We start from the raw sequence: 23,087 nt of genomic DNA on the forward strand, positions 1-23,087 counted from the left end.
TGTTAATAACTTTGATACACTTGATTTATTTCTTAACAAAAGGCTGTGTGAAATATCACCCAAAAGTCATTGAAGTACAGGAGATCAATAAAACGTCTGAGAACACGAAAGCAGTAAAGTTTGTAAAAAAAACAAAAAAAATCAAATTTTCCTTTTAAAATGTTTTGTCAATACTGTAAATTGAGCGAATAAAATTATGGTGTACCCCATTGTACTCACAAATTAGATAGAAACAGTAAGTTGAACACAAAAAAATCATAACTAGGCTCTTCATAAGAAAAGGTTTGAATGCCTTCTCTAAAGCGTCATGACAAAAATTATTTGCACCGCAGTGTTTATGGCATAACACCCCTTTTCTGAAAAAATTCTGCTAAAAACTTCGCGCTATGTCACAGCTGACTACTTCCATATACTTTCAGATAGAAATGCCATTTAAAGCCATAAAACATAGTCATATCATTCAAATACATCTGGAAGGTAGAAAGGGGCATTTCTTGCACTGTTTAATCTGATCTGTTCTCGCGATGTTTTGTTGGAAATAGCGCGAATTCGATGGACACCGGTCCGGTTTGTTGTTGCTGAGCCACACAAACTAGGTAAGAGGTCAGCCAATACGTTAATTAACGTCTTTCCCTTGTTACTTTTAATAGCATAAAGTTAAGTACAATGCTCCTAGCTGCTTCTGTAACAGATAACCCTCGTCTATTTTTGTTTAGCGGTCAAGGTTGGTTAGCCATACAAGCTAACTGAGTGCAATAATATATAAAGTATACTTGTGACAAAAGAAATCCTAACATTTCACTCCTAATAACCGCTGGAACGAGTCTCAGTAAATGGGAGTACAGTGGCGGGATGAGACGAGCTGATAAAAGCTCATTCTTACTTTGTGCTAGTCATTTTTTCTTTCGGTTTCGTTTTGCTCTTAAAAGCGAGGTCGGGCGTCCAACATGTCGAAGCGAAGAAACACAGCTGTCAGTGAAACGCCAAACAAACGTCTCCGATCTGCCGTGAATGGTGAAAATGAGGACAACGACGAGGATCAGGATATTGCTGAAAGTGAGCAGGGAGATTCCGCTCTGAGTAAACGGGTAGGTAATGTCACTACTGCTTTTTTCTGCAATGTATTTTGTACTAACTAGACTAACATGAAGTAGCTCATTAACAAAGACGTTTTGATTCCAAAATGATGTGTGTGTCGGAGTGGATTATCCTAAAAGTGCGGCATGCATTTCTATGAAAGGGCTCCAGAATGAATACATCATAGATTGACCTTTTGCAGAAATTATAGCTGCTAATCTTTTGGTGTACGTTTCTACCAGCCTTACACGTCCAGTTTTTGCTCATTATTCTGAGCATATTCTCTTAAACTCAGATAAATATCATGGAGAGCTTCTGTAAACATTTAGTTTACATTAACTTTGCTGCAGATTCTGATTTAAATTTATCCTGGGCTTTGACTGGGTTATTCTGACACATGAGTATGAAAACTGGCAGACTATTTACTTTATGGCAAATTTTTCTTATGAAATTTGATTGCACGAGATCTTCTTTATGTTATGAGATTAAAAATGACTGTTGCATGCTATCATTTTGAAAACCATTACTCATTTTCCTTTACTTCCATTTTATTTCTATGTTGGTCTATCACATAAAATGCTGTAAAATTCATTGAAGCTTGGGGGTGTAAGGTCAAAAAATGTGGAAAAGTTTAAGAAGTATTTTTCACAGTGCTGAGGAAATAAGACCATAAGCCCTCTCATTAACCTTTTGTGTATAGTTTCAGTGTTCTGGTGATGTGGTGAGTGATGCAGGGATAGTGGAGAGCATCACTCTGAAGAACTTCATGTGTCATTCACTCCTTGGACCATTTGCATTTGGTTCCAATGTCAACTTTGTTGTTGGTAATAATGGAAGTAAGTCGACCTCTATAATGTTTGAAATGTCTTTAATTGAAATAATTTTTGGGGATAATTTTTTAGATAAGTTAAAATTAATATTTCAGGCAGTATATTTTTTTACACAAAATATAACTCCAGGTTTACAGATTGTCTAAAAGTATAATTTGTTGTTACTTAAAAAAAGGCATTTCATTACTTAGTGAGAGTACGAGTAGATGTTTCTGCGTGAGTCGATCACACATGACACTTGATAACAGTCTCTAAGCCTTATTGGATTCACGTAGTGGTTTAAACTTGACAATGTAGATCAGCTATCTACATAGATAGCTGATCTAGGCTGTTTGTCTTTAATTTTCTATAACCTCTGACATGTATGCAAACTGTTTGTAACAGGTGGAAAAAGTGCCATTCTGACAGCTCTCATAGTTGCCTTAGGAGGGAATGCACAGGCTACAAATAGAGGATCCTCCTTGAAGGGTTTTGTGAAAGAAGGAGAAAGGTAAAGGTTTACCAAATGTATAGTTTTATACATTTGATGACACCGTGTAAAAGCCTAACATGCTCTTTGCTCCACAAAATAATATATTCTTTTATTTTTCAATATCGTTTCTCAGTGTGGAAAGAAAATGTCACTTTCAGCAAATTAAATACTAGTACCACTGCTATTAATGCTTTGTACTTTTGCCAAAGCACCTGCTCTTATTCTTCACCTATGACATTTCCAAATAAGGAGCATATAGACCGTTGACCATTCCCTCTTGTTTAGTCTCGTGAAGCCACCAAATGCTAATGGACTCGGATAATTTAGAGTCAATGATGCCCTGCACTCCAGCAGGTTACCAGGGCCTTTGTAACCACATATTATTCCCCTCTGTTTCATACCATATCCACTAGGAGTGTTAAAAATATGCCTGTTATTTATTTATTTTTTTTTATTTGTTTGCTTGCTAGATTTACTAACTGCCATAACTGATTTTGTTTAAAAACAATTGCATAAATTGTTTCTGCTAGTTTTAAATTAAAGATTGAATTGTTATAAAAACTCTCCAGTGTGACCTAGATATAGGTATTATCTAAAAAACTTAATTTAATAGTATTTTTTTATTATTATGAGTTGGAATTGTATTGTCTTTTCTAAAATCCTGTCTAATTAGAGGTTCTTTATCTTTTATTGGATTTTCAAAGTCAGATTTTTGTTGCTTTACAAACCATATAAACCAGTATGAAATATTACACTTAAAAGCAATTTTTAATGACGAAATTACTCAAGAAATTTTCGAATACTTTTTTCTTCTTTTTGTTCAGTTCTGCTGATGTGTCAATCACCCTGCGTAACAAAGGCAGAGATGCTTATAAGCTCGATGTGTACGGCCCAGCCATCACCATAGACCTTCGAATAACACGGGAAGGGCTGAGAACCTACAAACTGAAGAGTAACGGAGGTAAACACTTGAGAGGTTTTTGGATTTGCTAGGAAAATAATTGAAAGCCATGCTTTTTATCTTCTGATAGGTCAGATCATCTCTACCAAAAAAGAAGAGCTAATTTCCATCTTGGACAATTTTAATATTCAGGTAAGTTGGACATCTAAATACGTCACCATGTTGGCACCAAAAGTTGTATTTTTCCATCCAGGTGAGGTCGTGTAACTGATGGTCTTATGTTATAGCAAAATATTTTTTGCTTTTCTTGTATAGGTTAACAATCCTGTGTCAGTTCTCACACAAGAAATGAGCAAATACTTCCTGCACTCTAAAGGAGAAGGAGACAAGTATAAGGTCTGTTTAGAGTAGTTAATATTCTATCTTAGTAGTTAGTAGTCTGTCTTGACGCAGCATTAGTTGTAAACCTTGGCCTCAATTTTGTTAGAATTTGGATCTAGCTGTTTTCTTTTTCTGCAAGTAAAAAGAGATGTACATGTGTTGTTGTTGTTGTTTTCTTACAGTTTTTTATGAAGGCTACGCAACTAGAGCAGATGAGGGAGGACTTTATTTATATTAAAGCCACCAAGCAAGTCACAGAGGAGAAAGTCGAGCAGCATGGAGAAGTATGGCTCGGTTTCAGTTTTTATTTATTAGAATTTTTCAGCAGTAATATGTCAAAGATTTTTACTGTATTTTTTATGTTGGTTGTTTTTTTTTTTTTTGCTTAAATTTAGTTTTAACTTAAATTTTCTGACTAAGTGAGATAAATATTGTCCATACTTATTTATTATGATCTAAAGTCATATAGATGGATTTAATGGGCCAGGAGCTAATTCATTTCATTGTCAAGGATCTTCAGAAATTCATGAAAAAAAACAGTGTTTATATAATTTTTACCTCTTTAAATTAAAGTGTAACAAAACTTTAAACACTTCGTACAATCTTATAACGCTATTGTTATTAGAATTATTATTACTATTATCATTTGTTTTGTTTTCAGTGTTTGAAAGACTTGAAGCGTAAATACCTTGAAAAAGAGGACCGTTACAAGAGCTTAGCTTCACTTGGGGAAATGCACACCAAACTGGAAGAGTTGCAGAAACAGATGGCTTGGTCCTTGGTAAGTGTCTTTTTGTTTTTTGTTTTTTTATATGTCATTTTTTGTGTAAGTAGCATGAATCCCGCTTCATGTAGGATTTGTAGTTAGTAAACCAAGTGAGTTGAATCTTTCAGGTGACTGAAATGGAAAGAGAGCTAGAACCAGTGAAGGAGAAGTTACAGGCAGACAAACGTTCCACAGAGAAATTTGATGAAAAGGTTGATGAATGGAAGGTAGGACATGTCTGCTGTTTTTTTTTAATAGTATTTACATGTTAGTCAAAGGTAAAACTCTCCTGAACCCTTTTCTCCCTCTATTTTGGGTCTTAATGATGACCTGTTGCACCATTTGCTAATTTTAATTAAATCAGTAATTAATTTAGTCTTTAAATGTAATAGTTATTAACTCCAACCTTGTTGTTTTTGCAACTTATATGTTTTTACAGAATAAGGTTGAGCAATCCGAGAAAAAGTACAAGCAAATTCAGGAACAGCTGGAGGAAATCACTCAGCAGGTCCAGGATCTCCAGCCTAAATGTGCTGAGCTTAAGGCTGAAGCCCAGAAACGCAACAGCCTTCTCAAGTCCTGCGAGGTCAGAGTCTAAGCATTGTTTTACACACACCTTTAATAAGCCTCCTGATGGCTAATCTATTGCTGTACAAATCTGTTACAAAAGCAAAGAAAGTAGATCTATTAGCAGCAACTCATGATAAACTATTTCTCCGCTATATGTTTGTGCAATTTCCTCCCACAGTTGTCTTTTGTTACAAAACAAAATTCAAGACTCACCCAAGTTTCTTCAAAGATTTTTTGTAGATTCTGATCGTGTGGGCAGGAAGGATCTCCTATAGCTGTTTGTGTTGCAGCGGTTCAGAAGAAAGAGCTGTTACAGCATTTTTACAAACCACTGTTTATTTGGCCAATCCAGCTCACTAGGAAGTAATTAGGAATTACATGTTTATTTAATTAGAAGCACAGATGGAGCCAACAAAGTACCAGCGCCAAATTTAATGATATTAATTATGCTACTCAATTACAGCAGTCTTTTAATCTTACAGTCTTGTTTTATTTACAACTGCAATACTTTCTTATGTTGCTGTAATTTTGATGCAGGAATTTCATCCTGTTTTTTTCCTCTCTTCAGCTCACTGTCCATAGGTGTAGAACTAACCTCAGGGACCTGGAAAAAGACAAAGCCCAGCTGTCTTCACGTATAAAGGATCTGACTCTGAGGTGTGAGCTTTGCTTACATTTTTTTATAATCCAGATGACTGGTGGGTTTATTTTTGTTCTTTTTTTTTGATCACCTTTTAATTTCTCTAGCATCAACCAAACAACTGGAGCAGAGAGCCAGGCGAGGGCAGAACGTATGGCGCAGATTCAAGCCGAGCAGGAAAACCTCAATCTTCACATTTCTACTCTAAGTCAGCAGATTGACCTGTTTCAACACGCCAGCAACCGTGCCAAAGAAGAGCAAGGAAAGATGAGGTATAAACAGAAAAGGCATTATTTATGCTGTTCTTTCTGGATGTTGTATAGTAAAGGTTTTAGTAGAATTAAAATGGAACTAAAATTTTCATTTAGAGGTTTCAGGTCAGCCTGATATATGTAAATACAATAAACAAGATTCACCCATCTGCCTGCTAATAGTTAAACAGACTCCAACAAAATTTTACAACATCTATTTCTTTTGGAGCAAAATTAATTCTGCTGGATATGTTTGTTTCACAGTCTAAAACTTTATCATCTAAAATCAATCTTTCTTTACCTTTCCAGAATGGAGTATAATGGGCTCAAGAAATCCATCGACGCAAACAAAAGGAAACTACAAACCATGAAGAGCAGTCGCTCGAATCGACTGCGGCGTTTTGGAGAACATATGCCTGCATTGCTTAGTGCTATTGAGGAAGCTAACAGCAAAGGCCACTTCAGACACAAACCTCGAGGACCTCTGGGTAGAATTTGGTTTCTTGATTGGTTTCTTGATTGTTAAAGTCAGAAAACAGGCATATTGACTAGAGAAAGCCTGCTTTACCCTTACTTATTTATTCTGCTCTGCAGGTTACCTTATTAGTCTGAAGGACCCAGAGCTGGCATTGGCTGTGGAATTATGTCTTAAATACCTGCTTGTGGCCTTCACATGTGACAACTATGAGGATGAAAAGGTTCTAAAGGGCCTCATGGCCAAAGTGTACAAATCTGGTCAAAGGCCAACCATCATCACCAGTCAATTCCTCCACCATGTCCATGATACACGAAGAAGGTGAATACATTTCATTCCAAACTCATTAGTTATTCTTCCTCTTTATAAATATGGTGCTTTTAAGCCACATTAATTGCATTATACTGTGGCAGAAAATCTATTTATTGTTTAGATGTATATTAACTGTTTGGGACCATAAGGGTGCTTGTCTATTAGCTGTGATATACCCAATACTGTGCATTAACATACAGATCTAGCCAAATAAATTATAGTATCATAAAATGTTTGTATGTAATTCAAATCAAAAAGTGAAACTCATTACTACATAATTTCTTTACAAACACATTTCTTTGTTTCTGTTAATGATTAAAGCTTATGATTGATCTTATAAAAACGATGTCTTGTAATTAATACAAGATATGTCTTGTATTAATTATTGACGTGTACTTTTCAGTGATTTAGTTAATGTTATATGCGTGGTTTGTTGTGTTCGTTTCCTGGTTATCTGTTTTTCCTGTTCTCTTTTCCTGCAGGTGTAGAAGCAAACTTCTAAGGTGTTATCTTCTGTAATCTTGACTCTTTCTCTCCTCTAATCTTATCTGTGATCCCATTTAAACTTTTTTCCCACCTTTCTCTCTTTCTTTTTTCCGTCTCTGTGTCCATAACATTTTAAATAAACCCAAAGGAATCATATATTTTTTTTAGTATTGCATATGTACTATAAAGTGAGCATTATAGCAAAAACTTTAATCCTCAACTTGTAAAAGTAAATCTGTTGGATCTGCTGGCACAATTCCCAGGCAGGACATGTTTAAAAAAAGTTGACCATTTTATTGACCTAACATCGGTTTATTTTGTTTAGGGCTGTGAATCATCCCCAATATCCCTCTGTGCTTCAAGCTCTGGACATTGAAGACCCCATTGTGGCCAACTGCCTTATTGATCAAAAAAGCATTGAGAGCATTCTTCTTATTAAGGTGAGAAGTCATTCGTCCAGAGTGAATGTCTGAATGTCTTCACTGTGTACAAATGTTAGACTTTAGTTAGACTTGGATAAGTGCTACTGAACCAAACATCAGTTGTGTATCCTTTTTATATAAAGAATTATCTTTAAGAAGGTTTTGGTATTTTTCCCTTAAAACGGAAATGTTTCAACACAACGGTAAGTGTTGTTGTTTTTTTCTTATTTGCATTCGTTGTGTGTGTGTTTTCAGAATCGCACAGAAGCTCGAAGAATAATGCAGGGCAAGAATCCTCCAGCTAACTGCATCCAAGCCTTCTCTAAGGATGGTGATCAGATCTTCACTAACCGTAATTACACTTCTGATCAGACCAGACCAAGCTACCTCTCAGGGGATGTTGAGGAAGAAATCAGGTGAGTTTCTTAGATTTATTTGCTCTTTAAGCATGCTTTTTATTGTACAAGAATATAAACACTTCATGTTTAGCTAAATGTGAAAATACAAAAAAAGTCAAAGCTGTAATAAATTGACTCCAGGTATTTAGAGTTTTATCTATATCTATTTTATCTAAAAGACTGTACTTTAAAACTGTGCTTTACCATTCTTATACACTCTTTCTTTTTCTTTCCCTTTCCTGTTTTCTGTTTTTTTCCATCAGGCATTTACAGAAAGAACTGGAAAACCAGGAAGGTCAGGAAGCTCGTTTCCAGCAACAAATGAGAAAGTTGGATGAAGACATCAAACACAATGAGGAGCTTCTAAGAAAAGTGCTCATGGAGCAAAGGACTACCAAAGTAAATAATTTTCCAAATATATATATTTTTTTTCATTATTGTGTTCTTATAATTATTTGCAAAAAAAAAAATATGAACTGCTTTTAATATAGAGTATTTATAAATATATATTTATTTTAGGGTTTTCTAAAATAGCCACAATTGTTATGAATAAATTCTGGTATTAAATTTTTTCAATATATTTCTACTACAAGCTGTATCTAATTTAATGCCTCACTTTGCTTATTTATTTTAGGAGAAGGCCACAAAGCTCCAGTTTGAGTTGACAGACCTAGAGAATGTGGAAGAGCCTCAGTCAGAGGACCTCAGGCCGCTGGTAGGAACAGATCACGCTTCTCCCTTCACACATACGTAAAAACCTTTAGATGTGTTATTCAGCGGTTGCAGGTTCGTAGTGTTAGACTGTTATGTTTTCTTCTGTCTCAGGAGGAAGAGCTTCAGGAGATTGTTGCAAAGATTTCATCCAAGCATGCCGAGTACGAGGAAGCTAAAACCAAAATGGCCAACCTGAAGGCAGAATACGACAGAGCAGACCAGGAATACAAGCAGCACAAAGAGAACATAAGCACAATCACTGAGGAGGCTGATTCAGTCAAGGTAATGATTCTGGTTGGAGGCAGACAAAAATAGCTTAAGGGGGCCTTCAAAAATTACTTGTATTCTTGTTTTACTGCAGGATGAGCTGAGTAAGACTGACCAAGAGGTGATGAAGTGCAAACATCACAAGAAACACTACGATGACAAACGCAGTGCCCATCTCCGCAACATTCACACTCTTGAAGCTCAACTTAAAAATAAGGAGGAAAACCTTGCGGTACGTGAGATTGTCAGTATATGGTATTGATTGTTAACAAGTGGCTGTGAGACAACTGGTTGTCCAGCTGGTTTGAAGCAAAAAATTTAATTAAATGGTTTCAACAACAGTTAGGTTAGACACAGGGATAGAAAGCTAAGCAATGTTTTTTTCGGTAAAAAAAACTTACGATTTTTTTACCGAAAATCTTAAGTTTTAGAGTTGAAAAAAAATAAATCAAACACAGACTTGGAGTTTCTACTTCAACGCAGACGTCCCTGAACTACTCCAAGCCCGATATCCAATAACGCTGCTGCACGTATGAAACGTTCTGACTGTTACTATCATGGTAAACCAGTGGCATACATAAAGACAATATATGCTATATAGTCTTTATTTGTGACTATGTTGTTTTGAACAATAACAGTTAAACCACATTGATTTTGTTTCTTCAAGTTCAACTACAACATGCTGCATTTACATGTGGCATCATTCCCAGATCTAAGTTTGGATTTCCAAGACAAATTAAATGCAGGATTAGTCTGATGACTTGACCATTTAGCTACAGCTTGCATCTTTTTTCTCAGATGATCATTTCTTGTTGCCCATATTAACTTCTTGTTTCTGTTTCTCCTTTATGTTTTTGCACATGCAAACTGGTTGTCTAGGCAACACTCCACACGCCTCAGCTTTTTTTTTTTTTTTTTTTTTAATGGCTACCTTTTTTTCAACCTAGGCCTCTGTTGCTAAGGCCTCTGAGATTTGTCCAGAACGCCTCGAAGTTCGTCGAACTGCCAAAAGTATTGACAGTGAAATTAATCGTCTCAAAGTCAAGATCACAACTCAGCAGGAACAACAAGGAGACCGCGAGGAGATTGTGAGGTAATAGCTTCATGTTTTACAATGCCTTCTCAAGGATTGTATTTGGGAACCACTGCTATGTACAATTTTCACTTTTACTTGACAGAATGCAGAAAGAAATGCAAAAGGCTAGTTCTCCTAATTTTGTTCTTACACTCTTTTGTCTAGGCAATATCATGAGGCTTTAGAGAGCTACAAGAATATGTCTCAGCAAATGAGGAGCCTGAACAGCTTCATCAGAAGTCTGGATAACGTCATGAACTACAGACTCCAGGTTTACGCTGATCTCAGAAAGTAAGTCATGACGACGCCTTTGTTCATTAAGCAGTGATGCGCTACAGTTACATGGAAATATTTTAATGTTTGACAGAGCATTTTCTTTGTGCTTCCAAAAGAAAAATATTAATTAACTTTTGTTTTAGATACTCTTATTTTTCCTCTGAACACTTTTTTTATTTACAATTGTTCATTTTCCCACGTTAGGTTCCTCTCAGCCCGCTGTAAATACTACTTTAATAGTATGCTGGCTCAGAGAGGCTATAGTGGAAGCATGACGTTTGACCACAAGAATGAGACCTTGACCATCTCGGTATGCAGCTTTTGTTTGTTTGCTTCAGCCTCAAGTTTGTATTCAGAAAGAGATGTACCAAGAGATTGGCACTGCTTGTTAGGCTCATGAATCTCTTTCACTGTTTTTTCAAGGATCGGCATCAGAGATGTTAGGGAACCACTGGTGTCACAAGTGTCAACTATGTTCTAACTTTTCTTTTGTCTTAAAAGCAAAAAAAAAAAATGTGTCACTTATATCAGAATGAAACTAATGTGTTGCATAGATTTATTACAGGTTGAAATATTTCAAGTCTTTACTTCTAGTAAATCAGAAGCCATAATCTTACTGAATGTATGAATTACTGCATTGATGTTGCATTGAGGTGATTAATCTGTGGTACTGCTGAGGAGTGGTGAAAGTTAGTGGTGGTTTTTATTATCTGATCATTTGCATAATCAACAACAGATATAGGCCGGATGTATTTCACTCTGTGTTCAATGAAGTGATAAGTTTCAGATTCTGATTCAGATATAAGCTCCGTTCGGCAGGAACGACCACAAATTTGTCTGTTTGGGAGTCGCCATTGAGATGTACCAGCGAGATGGAAAGTTAACGGAGTTGGCCTGACCTAAAACAATCATTATCTGAACTGGCTCCCCCTTTACTGCCGCTAGATGGCTGACTATCTCAAATTCTCTTGGATGTCATGTGAACAAGTTGCTCTGGTCCCACTCCCATATCTTTCCTATGACATTTGTGGATCTGACCCAAAGCGCTACTAAGCAAACAAACAGGTTCTTGCTGTTTGTTTGTCTTTTCTTTGGACGGACTGTACTGAAAGGAAATTTTGTTGTGCTTCGGTACAATGACAATAAACGCATTCTGATTCTGAAATAAGTGACAAAAGGATCAAATGCAGTCAGAATTTTGAATTTATTTTAATCAATTTTTTTTTTTTTTTTACTTGTAAGTAACTTAATCTTTCATAGCAGAAAGACTAGAACATTTTCAGTGCTAATCCAATATCCTGGTTGATATACCTACATTTAAGTATAATAAGTCAAAAATAAAAATAGCACTTTCTTTTGTTTGTTTCAGTTGTGAAGTCTAACTCCAGTTAACAGAATAAGTTTTTAGCAGTTTTGTTTATTATAGTTTGATTCCACTGTTTCTTTACAAATTAAGTCATTAATTCAAAAATTGAAAAATACTTTCTTGATCCCAAAGGGAATTTCAATAAATAAAATGACCTCAGAGAATGAATTTTCTGTACAAGCCTGACATGGTTGTTTCTTTCTTTTTTTTTCCCCCACTCCTATTTAGGTGCAGCCAGGCCAAGGAAACAAAGCGGATTTGAGTGACATGCGTTCTCTGTCTGGAGGCGAGCGCTCTTTCTCCACCGTTTGTTTTGTCCTCTCTCTCTGGGCAATCACAGAGTCGCCTTTTCGCTGCCTTGATGAGTTTGATGTTTACATGGTAATGTCGTACAGTTTTATTGACATTTGTTGTGTGTTTGTGTGCCAATTATGTGGCGTGATGACAAGGGGAGCGTAACATGAACTATATCTACTTTTTCATGTCATTATTATGATTATTAAAATAAATTATTAGCCAATTTATCTCTGACTTACCAGAATTTGCAGCATAACTTTGTCTTAGATGGAAAAAATAAACTGGACTCCGTTCCTCTTTTGCTCTGTCAGGACATGGTGAACAGGAGGATATCGATGGACATGATGCTGAAGGTAGCTGCCAGTCAGCGCTACAGACAGTTCATTTTCCTCACGCCCCAGAACATGAGGTAACCATCTGAACCATTTCTTTGTATGCAACTCAAATCAATCGCACCCACACCTTTTGACTGTCTTATTTTCTTGTGTCTTAAATGATGTTTGGCAGAAGCACTTAACTGAAATGATTCTACTTTAAGAACTTTGTCTCATTCTTTTAAAGTACACAGCAACTTAAAATCTTGTCAATATTTTTGTTGCTTTCTTTCCTGCTCAGTTCTCTTCCGGTGAGCAAAACCATCCGTATCCTCCGCCTAAAGGACCCTGACCGAGGGCAGAACAACTTTCGGAGTGAAGACCAGTAATGCTCTCCATTGCAATCTTGAACTGTTTAATGTAATGTAAAGTGTTCAATTCGTAAAATAAATAAAAAAATTAAAAAACAGCTGCATTAATAATAAATAAAGTGAAGCCTCTAAAGAGTCTATTTTCATAAATATGGCCACCCAATGCTGCTTGCAGCTTGAAAGTTGAGGTTATGATCAATGCAACTGTTTGAACCAGAACAAGTTACAGCTTCAGTTTCTGGAACACAGTGGAATCTAGTGGTGAAATACTGACTGAATACCACTAAACAACCTAGACAAAACAAAATATAAATTGCCTGTCTATATTTCCAAAGTAAAGTATTGTTTCTTTAAAAGTATCTATTTTTTTTTATTTATTTTTTTTTTCAGTTTTTTACCTTAAGACCAAATTTGTTTCATGTAAAAGCTATTGTATAAAGGATTGTTGGATTAAAAAAAATTCAAAATTGATTTAAGATGTATACAATGTTGCACATTTTTCTTATGTTGGCAATATAAGAAATAGGTCTGAAATGCAAACTGTTTGAAAAGGTAACTCTTAAGCTTTTAATGTTAATTACTAATTTGTATTCTACATACAATTATTTAAAGACAATTTTGAATATGGCGATATGACACAAATGCCTACATGTCTAAATTAATTGAAGTTTTTGACCTTTTCACTGTTTTGACCTAACAATTGTACAGATTTTGCAGCAGAGAGAAGTTTTGTAGTTGTTCAGTTTTCAACGTTACTTTCAACAGATCATTGTACTTTCTGCTCAAGTACGCTTCTCTTACAGCTGCTGTTAAAAGTGAATGATAAACTTTTACGTTATAGCATAGAATAAAAATTGCTGTTTTGTATCATGCTGTCGGTTGTTAAAAAGGTTGGTCACATTTCAGATTTGTAAACAGTCTCATATTTGTAGCATTTTCTTCAGGATCTCATGTCTTTTCAGTGGATGTGTAATTTATCTCAGGTTAAATATTTTTAAAGCTACAAAACAATAAAGTTTATAAACTGTTCTGCAAATGTGTATTGGTGTTATTGAATAATTCTGACTGGAAGAGATTGATGTGGAAAAATTTCTTGACATGATAACTGTTTGTTTTGTTTGCCACCTAAAGAAGGACAATATTACAGGTAGAGCACAATGCAATAGTTTAAGGTCAATCGTTTTCTGCTTCTTATCTGTGTTTTACACAATTATCCCCAATCAGTTTGTATTTTGAGTAAATGTTGGTATAAAAGCAAAAATTATGTTGAGAAGTGCTTTGTGTTGGAAGGAACATCACCCATTTTAACTTGGCAACACTAAGAAATGGGGTTGCTGTTTCTTAGGGTTCATCAAAAACTATGATGTGTCATAGTTATTGACACATCAAAACATATTCATGTTCTAATTGCCTAGGCAAAGTCCAGACCTAAATCTTATTGTGAAACTGTAGCAGGACTTGGGGAACTTGACGTTTAAGGGAAATGAATATTCTTGCAAGACGCTGAAAGCACATACAGAGCAATCCAGACCCTCTTGTGCACAAGACCAGAGATAGTTAGGGGATGCAAACCAGTACATTGTTTTTGGATTATTAATATAAACATTTATTAGTTTACTTAAAGGATTGGCATACATTTTTCTTCTGCTGTTAGTGGTTTTATTGAAAGCTGTAAAAAATAATTTATTGGTTTTGAATTTATTTTTAGCCAGGTTGAGAAAAATGCACTAGCCTACTTACATATATCATTATTAACTGCACATAGCTTTAAGTCTGGTTGCTATGCTGTATGCTTCAGAATAATGGTTACTTTGGTTAAAACGTGGCACTTGACGACGCTCTTTAGAGGTCGGCTTTGTGAGGAGGAAGGGATTTGCACCTTTAAGGGCTGTGTGCAACACCCCCAACACCGCTGGAATGCATTTCAGCCTGATGCACGTAACATTAGTTGACAACATAGTTGACCACCCAGAGGAAACTGGTGCTTCTCACATCTTCCAAATCTGCAACCAGGAGACAACATGAAGCCCAAATCTTTTCCATCCCGACTGTTTGATAGGAATTCAGCAGGAGTGTCAGGTGAAAGGAGGAATAGTTGTGCAGCAAAATATCAACGACATGTTGACTCTGTGGATCAACCACATTCTGATGACAGCAGTCCAAATGAGAAAGCCAAAAAAGACCTAAACTTTGCCTTTCTGCCAGAGAGGTATGAACCACTGATAGATGATGAGACTAAAGAAGAGAAGAAAAAGAGGAAGAAAGAAAACTACAAGAAAGTAAAAAAGGTATGGTGCATTTTAACTAAACTAAAGCTGACAATTGCTGTTTATATATAGCAACAAAGAGGAGTGTGCAGCACACTTTTGAGTTTTAAATATTTCCACACACAACAGCTGAATTTAGTCTGATCATATTTTGATTATGATTCTTTCACATCAGATGATATATTAAAAATGGTCAGATATCTTTATAGATTAATGAACTTGTTTACAAAGTTTGCCTTCATAACCCTGTGGAGAGAAAGTCAAATAAGAAAAGAAGAAAATAAAATATAAATATAGATATAATAGATTTTATTTATAAGGCTTTTTACATCTTTAAAGCTCAAAGGAAAAAACAAAACAAGCAATTGCAATGTATGAAAATAATCCTATATGACCACAGCAATCAGATGCTACAATAAAGTTTTGAAGAACCTTGTATGAGTTATAATTGCCAAAAGTAACCCCTATTCTGAAAAATAGGAGCTGTACTTGCACAGTACTATACAAGATTAAAATTGTTAAGAAACTGACTTCATTTTTATGAAGGTATGGTGCATTTTAACTAAACTAAAGCTGACAATTGCTGTTTATATAAACAAAGAGGAGTGTGCAGCACACTTTTGAGTTTTAAATATTTCCATACACAACAGCTGAATTTAGTCTGATCATATTTTGATTATGATTCTTTCACATCAGATGATATATTAAAAATGGTCAGATATCTTTATAGATTAATGAATTTGTTTACAAAATTTGCCTTCATAACCCTGTGGAGAGAAAGTCAAATAAGAAAAGAAGAAAATAAAATATAAATATAGATATAATAGATTTTATTTATAAGGCTTTGTACATCTTTAAAGCTCAAAGGACAAAAACAAAACAAGCAATTGCAATGTATGAAAATAATCCTATATGACCACAGCAATCAGATGCTACAATAAAGTTTTGAAGAACCTTGTATGAGTTATAATTGCCAAAAGTAACCACTATTCTGAAAAATAGGAGCTGTACTTGCACAGTACTATACAAGATTAAAATTGTTAAGAAACTGACTTCATTTTTATGAAGGTATGGTGCATTTTAACTAAACTAAAGCTGACAATTGCTGTTTATATATAGCAACAAAGAGGAGTGTGCAGCACACTTTTGAGTTTTAAATATTTCCATACACAACAGCTGAATTTAGTCTGATCATATTTTGATTATGATTCTTTCACATCAGATGATATATTAAAAATGGTCAGATATCTTTATAGATTAATGAATTTGTTTACAAAATTTGCCTTCATAACCCTGTGGAGAGAAAGTCAAATAAGAAAAGAAGAAAATAAAATATAAATATAGATATAATAGATTTTATTTATAAGGCTTTGTACATCTTTAAAGCTCAAAGGACAAAAACAAAACAAGCAATTGCAATGTATGAAAATAATCCTATATGACCACAGCAATCAGATGCTACAATAAAGTTTTGAAGAACCTTGTATGAGTTATAATTGCCAAAAGTAACCACTATTCTGAAAAATAGGAGCTGTACTTGCACAGTACTATACAAGATTAAAATTGTTAAGAAACTGACTTCATTTTTGGCAAAAAGATACTTCTCGTTATGAGATCCAGATCAGGCCTCTTTGATGGAGATTTGATAGCTACAGTGTATTTATGTAGCTATCAAATCTACATAAATATGATAGCTACATTTGCAAACTGAAGATTGTCTGCTTAAATTTATGGTTTCTTGTTCAGCTCCACTAGTAGACAGAGTTCATCCTGTTTCTGCTGCAGCCGGTCAGCCCTTTCCTGTCCAGGATGCGCGAGACAATGGAGTTCCCAGAACGTTTTGTGTTGATGTTGCAGTCAGGACGAAAACGAGCTTCTCTTCCTGCTGCTGTTATTGTGCCACAAAGGAATATATATACATCCTTGAAAACTAAGTCTTGTCCTTTTATTATTTTAACCTATTTGTCTTGAAGCCACTGGTAGGGCTAAATTAATGGTGACACCCTTGTGCTGAAAAACAACCTTTTGATGATTTTCTTCTTTATCCAGAATGTTGGGAAGGCACTTCGCACCACCTGGAAGTGTCTGATGCTCGGTCTGTACAACTTCGCCCTCGCCTACTCCACTCCCATCACAGCAGCAGCAACTTTTGTTCCGGATTTTCACCCCAGCAGAGACAGGACATGAGCTACGCTACTTTGGAGTTTGCTGTAAATAGTTGTAACCTTGGGACCTTGACCAAACTCTCTGCATTTTTAGATGTTCTTGTATTTTAAAAAATATATAACAGTATTTTTGTATTTTTGATTTTTTTTTCTTATAAATTCCACCTATTTAGACTTGTTATGCTTAAATTTCAATGTACTGTACAGTATAGAATTTAAGAATAGAATACATAGAGGATTCCCCCCACACAATTTTGTTGTTTCCATATGTTTAATCAAGTCTCCTGCTGCAGGATAGCAGTAGCAGGTTATGTATTTATGTATTTTTTGTGGATATAGATATATAGAAGCAGAAAAAGTTGAACAAAAAAGTGATTAACAGTATGTTGTACTGGAACAGATGCTTTAAACTCTAATTACCTAATTAAGTAGGAAGTCAGAATACACTTTTTCTTTCAAACAGCCTAATATAACTTCATACACCTGACCAAAGATACTGTATATGGAAAAGAGCGATAGCACATTTTAGCAATTTTACCTCTTTTTAATGCAATTTGTGCCCTAGAATTGCATTAATACACAATTGTTTTGGGTAGGCTAGAGTGTGCAATGTGTTCACAAGCTGGGAAATCTCATAGAAGATGTGAAGTTTAGCAAAGTTGATGAAGAAGTGCAGAGAAGGCACTGAAGAAGAAGAAGAGAAGATGTCCTGAATTTTGTCGATCAAGAGAAACCTTAGGAGGAGCTCTGAAGTCAGTTGTGGCAAAGAGGTGCAGGACATGCATGAAAGTGATTTGAAGCATATATAGCTTTAATAACATGCACAAGGACAGTGAAACAGTGGTGAGATATGTGGTAGGAGTTATAAATGCAAAGTCGGAGAGGTATTACATCAGCGATCATGACTGAAGGATGAGATTCTATGAATAATGATGTCAGAAATTGGTATTGTGCTCTGTAGTGACAACTGTGTTTGCTTTAGAGAAAGGGAGCACAGCTCCAGGCCTCTAGAGCCATTACTATCAGCTGATAGAAGAAAAAAAGGTTTTATTGTATACAGCAATATAAACTAAATGTGTTTTATGTTACATATTGAAAACTTGTTTGAGGTATTATCTTTTGTTGTTTGTAATATAGATTTTAGGACTAAGTCAGATATTGTGGAGTAAAATACAAAACTGTCTCTTTATTGTTTTTGTGGTGTTTAGCTGCAGTCTACGTCGTATATTAAAACTGATTTAAAAATATTTAGCTTAACTTTCGTTTTTTATTATTTTACCTATTTAATCATTTTTGCAGCTGTGTAGCAAAATATTTTTCTTCATATTTTCACGTTTTAAACATTTAAAAAACTTTTGTAAAACATAATTAAAACAAATCAAAAGACACTTGTGAAGACTTATTTACGTCTACACTTTGAAGTAAGCTGATTGGCTGAATGTCTGTGACCTCATCCGCCCCATTCGCATTTCCGTTTTCCTTTACCTTCAGCTAAGCTATACTGTTAGCTTTGTCTTTTTTTTGAAGATGACAGAACAAAAACCAAAGAATATTAGCTCCATACCCATCGACGGATTTAGTAATTTAAGAATAACGTCGATATGGACGTTTCTAATGTCGGTAAGTTTTAATTTTCTTTGCCAAAATGGCTTGACTGACTAGCTAATCGAGATGTTAGCAATATCTGCCTGACTAAAAACAATGATTTATTACAATGAACATTTTGTGTGTTTACAGGTGCAGTGGTCGGAACCATGGCTAATCGGGCTCATAGTATTTCATGTGGTGTGTTTGTTCCTGACTGTAGTAACCTGCAGGTTTTACAGAGCTCAGATCTGCCACTTCCTGGTCATCGGTACGTGTTTTGCAACATCCCATCAGTATCTAGTTCAGTTTCTGGAAAACTACCGATTGTTCATTTGTGTTATCTGAAGCAGAAAGAACCTGCGTCTTTAATAGAGTAATGGCTGATAGATTAATACAAAAGTAACAAAATGCTGGAAATCAGCAAGTTATTGGCTTCGAAGAACACTCAGGAAAAGTAAACAGGATGCGCCACAGCAGCGGTGTATTTCATATTTGCTCCACATAAGGACGTTATTTATAACTCTGAAGAACGCATATTGTTTTGGCAATCCTTTCTACTGGCCTAAAACCTTATGAATATAGGTTGTGATTAGATCATTGGAAGGCAAAACATTAACTGTTCCAGATTCTATACGAGTAATCCTTCAGCAGCTGACCAGTGCCGCAATTTTAATAAAACCTAATTTTATCAAGTGAATGTGTCAAAATAGGAAATGAATGATCAAAAATGTTGCTAGACAGATGAAAACGGAAAAAACATGTGGCGATAGTTTAAATTGCATTTAGTCATTAACTTTGCAGCAATTCCATAGCAAAAGCACAGATGAAAGTCATCAAGGGCCAGTTTTCTGCAACTTCTAGATGTGTCTGCTTCAACACATCCGAGTCAAATAATCAGGTCGTTAGCAACACTCTGAAGAACCTGACTGCATACTGAGGAGTTAATCCAACTATTTGGCTCAGGTCCAGGAAATCATCTGAAAGGTGCAGAACATGGGCCTTTTCTGGTATGCCCTGTGAGTCAGCATTGTAACTTATGGCATGAGTAACATATAAAATGAGGTTAGTGTTTGTGTCTAGCCAAGAGACTGAGTTAAAGACAGGAAAGCAGGGCCAAATGTATCGCATTTAGAAAGCAAACATGAAGTGCTTGGCAGCAACCGCTCAGCTGAAGGCCTCCTGCAGGAAGGTGTCGCAGCTTCACTAAAACACTGAGCCATATGTGGATTTTGCTGAAAAAAAAAACAAACAAAGAATGAGCATAATGTTAATGGCAGAAATAGCTGCAGACAATGTGATTGAATCTGGATCATCATCAAAGTATTTAAAATACAACTTGATTTTGTAAACTGGATGCCATTTAGACATCCAGCTGTTGAACCAGAGCTAATTTGGAGACAGGAAAGTGCAGAAATGACGATGTTATGTTGGTGATAACATCATAATGTGCCATCACTTGTTTATGTATTAATAAATTAGTTAATGTAAGATCTCTCCACAGTTGTCCTGGTTTATAGTGCTGAGTATCTAAATGAGCTGGCAGCGATGAACTGGAGGTAAGACCTAATATTTTTGTGCATTTGGGTACCTATTAATGTTTGTACAGATTGGGGAAAAAACAAACTTTGTCTACAAAAAAATTGCTTATGTAAAGTTTTTTTTCATCTTCTCTTAGGTCTTTTTCTAATTTTCAGTATTTTGACTCCAAGGGAATGTTCATATCACTGGTTTACTCAATTCCCCTCCTTCTCAATGCAGTCATCATCGTGGTAGGTTTTCAATTTTATTCTACTTCAACTTGTCACATCAAACAAAGATGTTAGAAATGCTCTCTGAAAGATCAAACCTCAGATCACGTGAAAGTCTTCTCTTATTTTTTCCTTCCTCTCTGACAGATGGTGTGGGTTTACAGGACCTTTTCCACCATGACTGAACTCAAGACGCTTCAGCTGAAGAGAAGGGCCCGTCGAGAGAAGAGAGAGAAAAACGACTGATCCTTTTCCCTATGTCCGTACATGGCCTTCACTGGGAGAATTGAGAATCTCTCCCCTGCTAATCCTGAATTTTGGGAAAGGAAAACAGATTTGCTCTTGTGACTTTAAAAGGACTACTTTCTTTCAGGGTAGAAGTCTCACTTAACTTTTTTTTTTTTAGCAGTTATTCAATGGGATTTATGTTGACCAAAATATATTATTGTTTTCTATTTCTATTGTCTCAAAGTGTTACAATGAAATATAAAGAACATTTTTCTAAAGATCGTGTTGTTGCTTTTCATTCTTTAACAAAGTCAGTGAGAAAAGAGTCATGTGGGAATGTTTAAAGTAATCCAGTCCTCATAGATTCTGAGGCAGCTTGCTGCTTCTTAAGATGGGGTGTATAATGAACTTCCTCTTTCTCTCTCTATTTCTTTCTGTGTGTGTGTGTGAGAGAGAAAGAGATTCCTTTCCTGACTTTACAGATCTTCCAGCCACAAATCAACCCTGGACAGACTTTGATCACGCTCTGAAGCTATCACTCGATAGCAGGGGTTCCAGTTTTATTTACTCATTTATTTACCCATATAATGACTATTATCTTTATTCAATTTAAATTTCTGTACCACTATTTGTAGTAAAAAATATTGTTGTTTAATAGTAATATTTGATTAAGATCTAAAGTCATTTTTATCCAATCAGGAAGTTTGGTCAAATTGATACGGGCATCTCCCAAAAACAAAACAACACACACAAAAAAAGCCCAATATACAATTTACATCACCTTCGTTTTTACATTTTTACAAAAAATGCATATTGAAATGGTTGTATGATTAAATGGTGTTTTTATATTCCCACTTCAATTGCTGACCATTCATCCATGCAAGAAGATTCAAAGCTCTGGATGCTGAAATGCCTCCCTGACTTGGCGCTAATCTTTAGCTCCCACCACAGGTTCAAGTTGAGGCTTGTGAGAAAGTGATATTTATGAGAAGTAAGTTTTGTTTCATTCCGTATTCAGGGTGTTGGGTGTATTTATTGTAAACATAGACTTCAGTGAGTTAAACCTGTTGTTTCCAGACTTATAGTCCTATTGTTCCATTGCAATTTCATGAATAATTTTAGCTTCACTGGAGTTTTATTTAGACTGCTTTAATAACTTTAATAATCAAATAAACCATTTTCCTTCTTATTTCGAAGCACGTTTATTGTTTGATGTTTTATCATCCTTGCAGGCTTTATCAATGCTTTGGGCAGCAAACTAATAAGTTGTTTCCTTTTTCTTTGTTTTCCTTTTAGCTGGACTCTTACAATATTATTATTTTTTTTTTGAACACTGCTGGAAATTATTTCCGGCACGTTTAGTTGGATGTTCATCTGTGAATGTAGGAACACTCCTCCCTGCAATTTTCTCAAACTGAGTTATCCACATTATGCTGCATTACAAATCCAATGCACAGTGGCTGTGGCTTTGGAAGGAGTCCGGCAGGAGAACAACAGTGCACCACTAGACGGCAGCATGAGTTAGACCACAGGAGAGATTCAGCTGTCTGTACTTCAGCAAACTTTTCACTCACTTGCACTCCATTTTTCACCTCTTATCTCCTGGAATTTCACAAGATGTCTTACCCGGACTGCCCTGTTCTTTTTCCCTCCTTCTTTCTAAATCCGTCCCTATTTGTTTTCTCAGATGAAGCTGCTAGGCATAGGCATACATAACCCACATCCATCTGTCAGGATGCATTAGGTGTGGACATGAAGGATTGGACACTGGAACTTATCAAAAAGGAGAGGGAGGAAAAGGAAAGGGTTGTTCAGTGGATGGTTTTGGTGTGCCTGTGTGCTGGCTGGTCAGAGCTCCATCCCTCATGTAGGAGGTTCAGAGTTGGAACGGATCACTTCAGAAGACATTAGGCATAGAATAACTGCCTCCTGACCTTACAAGAGCAGGTGTTGACACACACAGGGTACGTCCAGCAACATCATATATGCATACTTAAGTCATAAATCTTCCCATACTTGGATTTGTTCCCCTTTTCACTACGAAACTTGGACTAAACGTCATCTGCTAAAATCCTCTTCTACGATTTGGTGTCAAAGCGGCAGCCAAATTTATCAGTTCATGTATCACTAGCGCACCTTCCTTTTGTTCATGTAACACGGCATGTTGCACAACCTCCAGTCAGCTGCCGTCCCGAGGGTGAAAACACTTGGGATGAAAACCTGGATGAAAGCATTAACACCTGTTACATGGAGGCCTGCAGACATAACGTTGCACAGTACATTATGAAGAACAGAACCTGCTGGACTTTGAGTTAGATAAGCTGCAACATTCAAATGAAGTAATGTCAATAACATGTAATGACATCTGCCAGGTCAGTCACCAGGTTGCTTCAACGACAAAGGATATTTAAGGGAGGAGGGAAGAAGCTGT

At 35.8% G+C, this 23,087-nt stretch overlaps 3 protein-coding genes across 3 annotated transcripts; all 3 read left to right on the forward strand.

Moving 5' to 3' along the window:
• The first annotated feature begins 508 nt into the window (after positions 1-508).
• si:dkey-119f1.1 (Structural maintenance of chromosomes protein 6-like) lies at positions 509-12,741 on the forward strand. The gene is made up of 27 exons (XM_044106549.1): positions 509-596; positions 930-1,088; positions 1,778-1,913; positions 2,292-2,397; positions 3,204-3,340; positions 3,411-3,472; positions 3,596-3,676; positions 3,844-3,945; positions 4,323-4,442; positions 4,556-4,654; positions 4,867-5,013; positions 5,566-5,654; positions 5,745-5,909; positions 6,198-6,376; positions 6,483-6,684; positions 7,487-7,601; positions 7,839-7,999; positions 8,245-8,380; positions 8,616-8,696; positions 8,807-8,977; positions 9,057-9,194; positions 9,910-10,055; positions 10,203-10,328; positions 10,518-10,623; positions 11,908-12,060; positions 12,288-12,385; positions 12,592-12,741. Exons 2-27 carry the CDS (start codon positions 948-950, stop codon positions 12,677-12,679), a joined length of 3,285 nt encoding a protein of 1,094 aa, XP_043962484.1. The 5' UTR covers positions 509-596; positions 930-947; the 3' UTR covers positions 12,680-12,741.
• Positions 12,742-14,582: 1,841 nt separating this feature from the next.
• Positions 14,583-18,340, forward strand: LOC122825278 (uncharacterized protein C1orf115-like). Its single transcript, XM_044106551.1, has 2 exons — positions 14,583-14,949; positions 16,978-18,340. Exons 1-2 carry the CDS (start codon positions 14,683-14,685, stop codon positions 17,113-17,115), a joined length of 405 nt encoding a protein of 134 aa, XP_043962486.1. The 5' UTR covers positions 14,583-14,682; the 3' UTR covers positions 17,116-18,340.
• A 176-nt stretch (positions 18,341-18,516) lies between these two features.
• On the forward strand, positions 18,517-20,934 carry tmem18 (transmembrane protein 18). The gene is made up of 5 exons (XM_044106550.1): positions 18,517-18,713; positions 18,831-18,948; positions 20,182-20,236; positions 20,356-20,449; positions 20,576-20,934. Exons 1-5 carry the CDS (start codon positions 18,621-18,623, stop codon positions 20,672-20,674), a joined length of 459 nt encoding a protein of 152 aa, XP_043962485.1. The 5' UTR covers positions 18,517-18,620; the 3' UTR covers positions 20,675-20,934.
• Positions 20,935-23,087: the final 2,153 nt, after the last annotated feature.

This window comes from Gambusia affinis, linkage group LG22, assembly GCF_019740435.1.
Source record: "Gambusia affinis linkage group LG22, SWU_Gaff_1.0, whole genome shotgun sequence".
Classification (NCBI taxonomy): Eukaryota; Metazoa; Chordata; class Actinopteri; order Cyprinodontiformes; family Poeciliidae; genus Gambusia; species Gambusia affinis.

Coding starts and splice junctions, on each gene's coding strand:
- si:dkey-119f1.1 (XM_044106549.1), top strand. CDS start 948: ATGTCGAAGCGAAGAAACACAGCTGTCAGTGAAACGCCAAACAAACGT. Junction 2,398..3,203: donor TTTGTGAAAGAAGGAGAAAG/GTAAAGGTTTAC, acceptor CTTTTTGTTCAG/TTCTGCTGATGTGTCAATCA. Junction 4,655..4,866: donor AAAAGGTTGATGAATGGAAG/GTAGGACATGTC, acceptor ATGTTTTTACAG/AATAAGGTTGAGCAATCCGA.
- LOC122825278 (XM_044106551.1), top strand. CDS start 14,683: ATGAAGCCCAAATCTTTTCCATCCCGACTGTTTGATAGGAATTCAGCA. Junction 14,950..16,977: donor ACTACAAGAAAGTAAAAAAG/GTATGGTGCATT, acceptor TTCTTTATCCAG/AATGTTGGGAAGGCACTTCG.
- tmem18 (XM_044106550.1), top strand. CDS start 18,621: ATGACAGAACAAAAACCAAAGAATATTAGCTCCATACCCATCGACGGA. Junction 20,237..20,355: donor CTGGCAGCGATGAACTGGAG/GTAAGACCTAAT, acceptor ATCTTCTCTTAG/GTCTTTTTCTAATTTTCAGT. Junction 20,450..20,575: donor TCAATGCAGTCATCATCGTG/GTAGGTTTTCAA, acceptor CCTCTCTGACAG/ATGGTGTGGGTTTACAGGAC.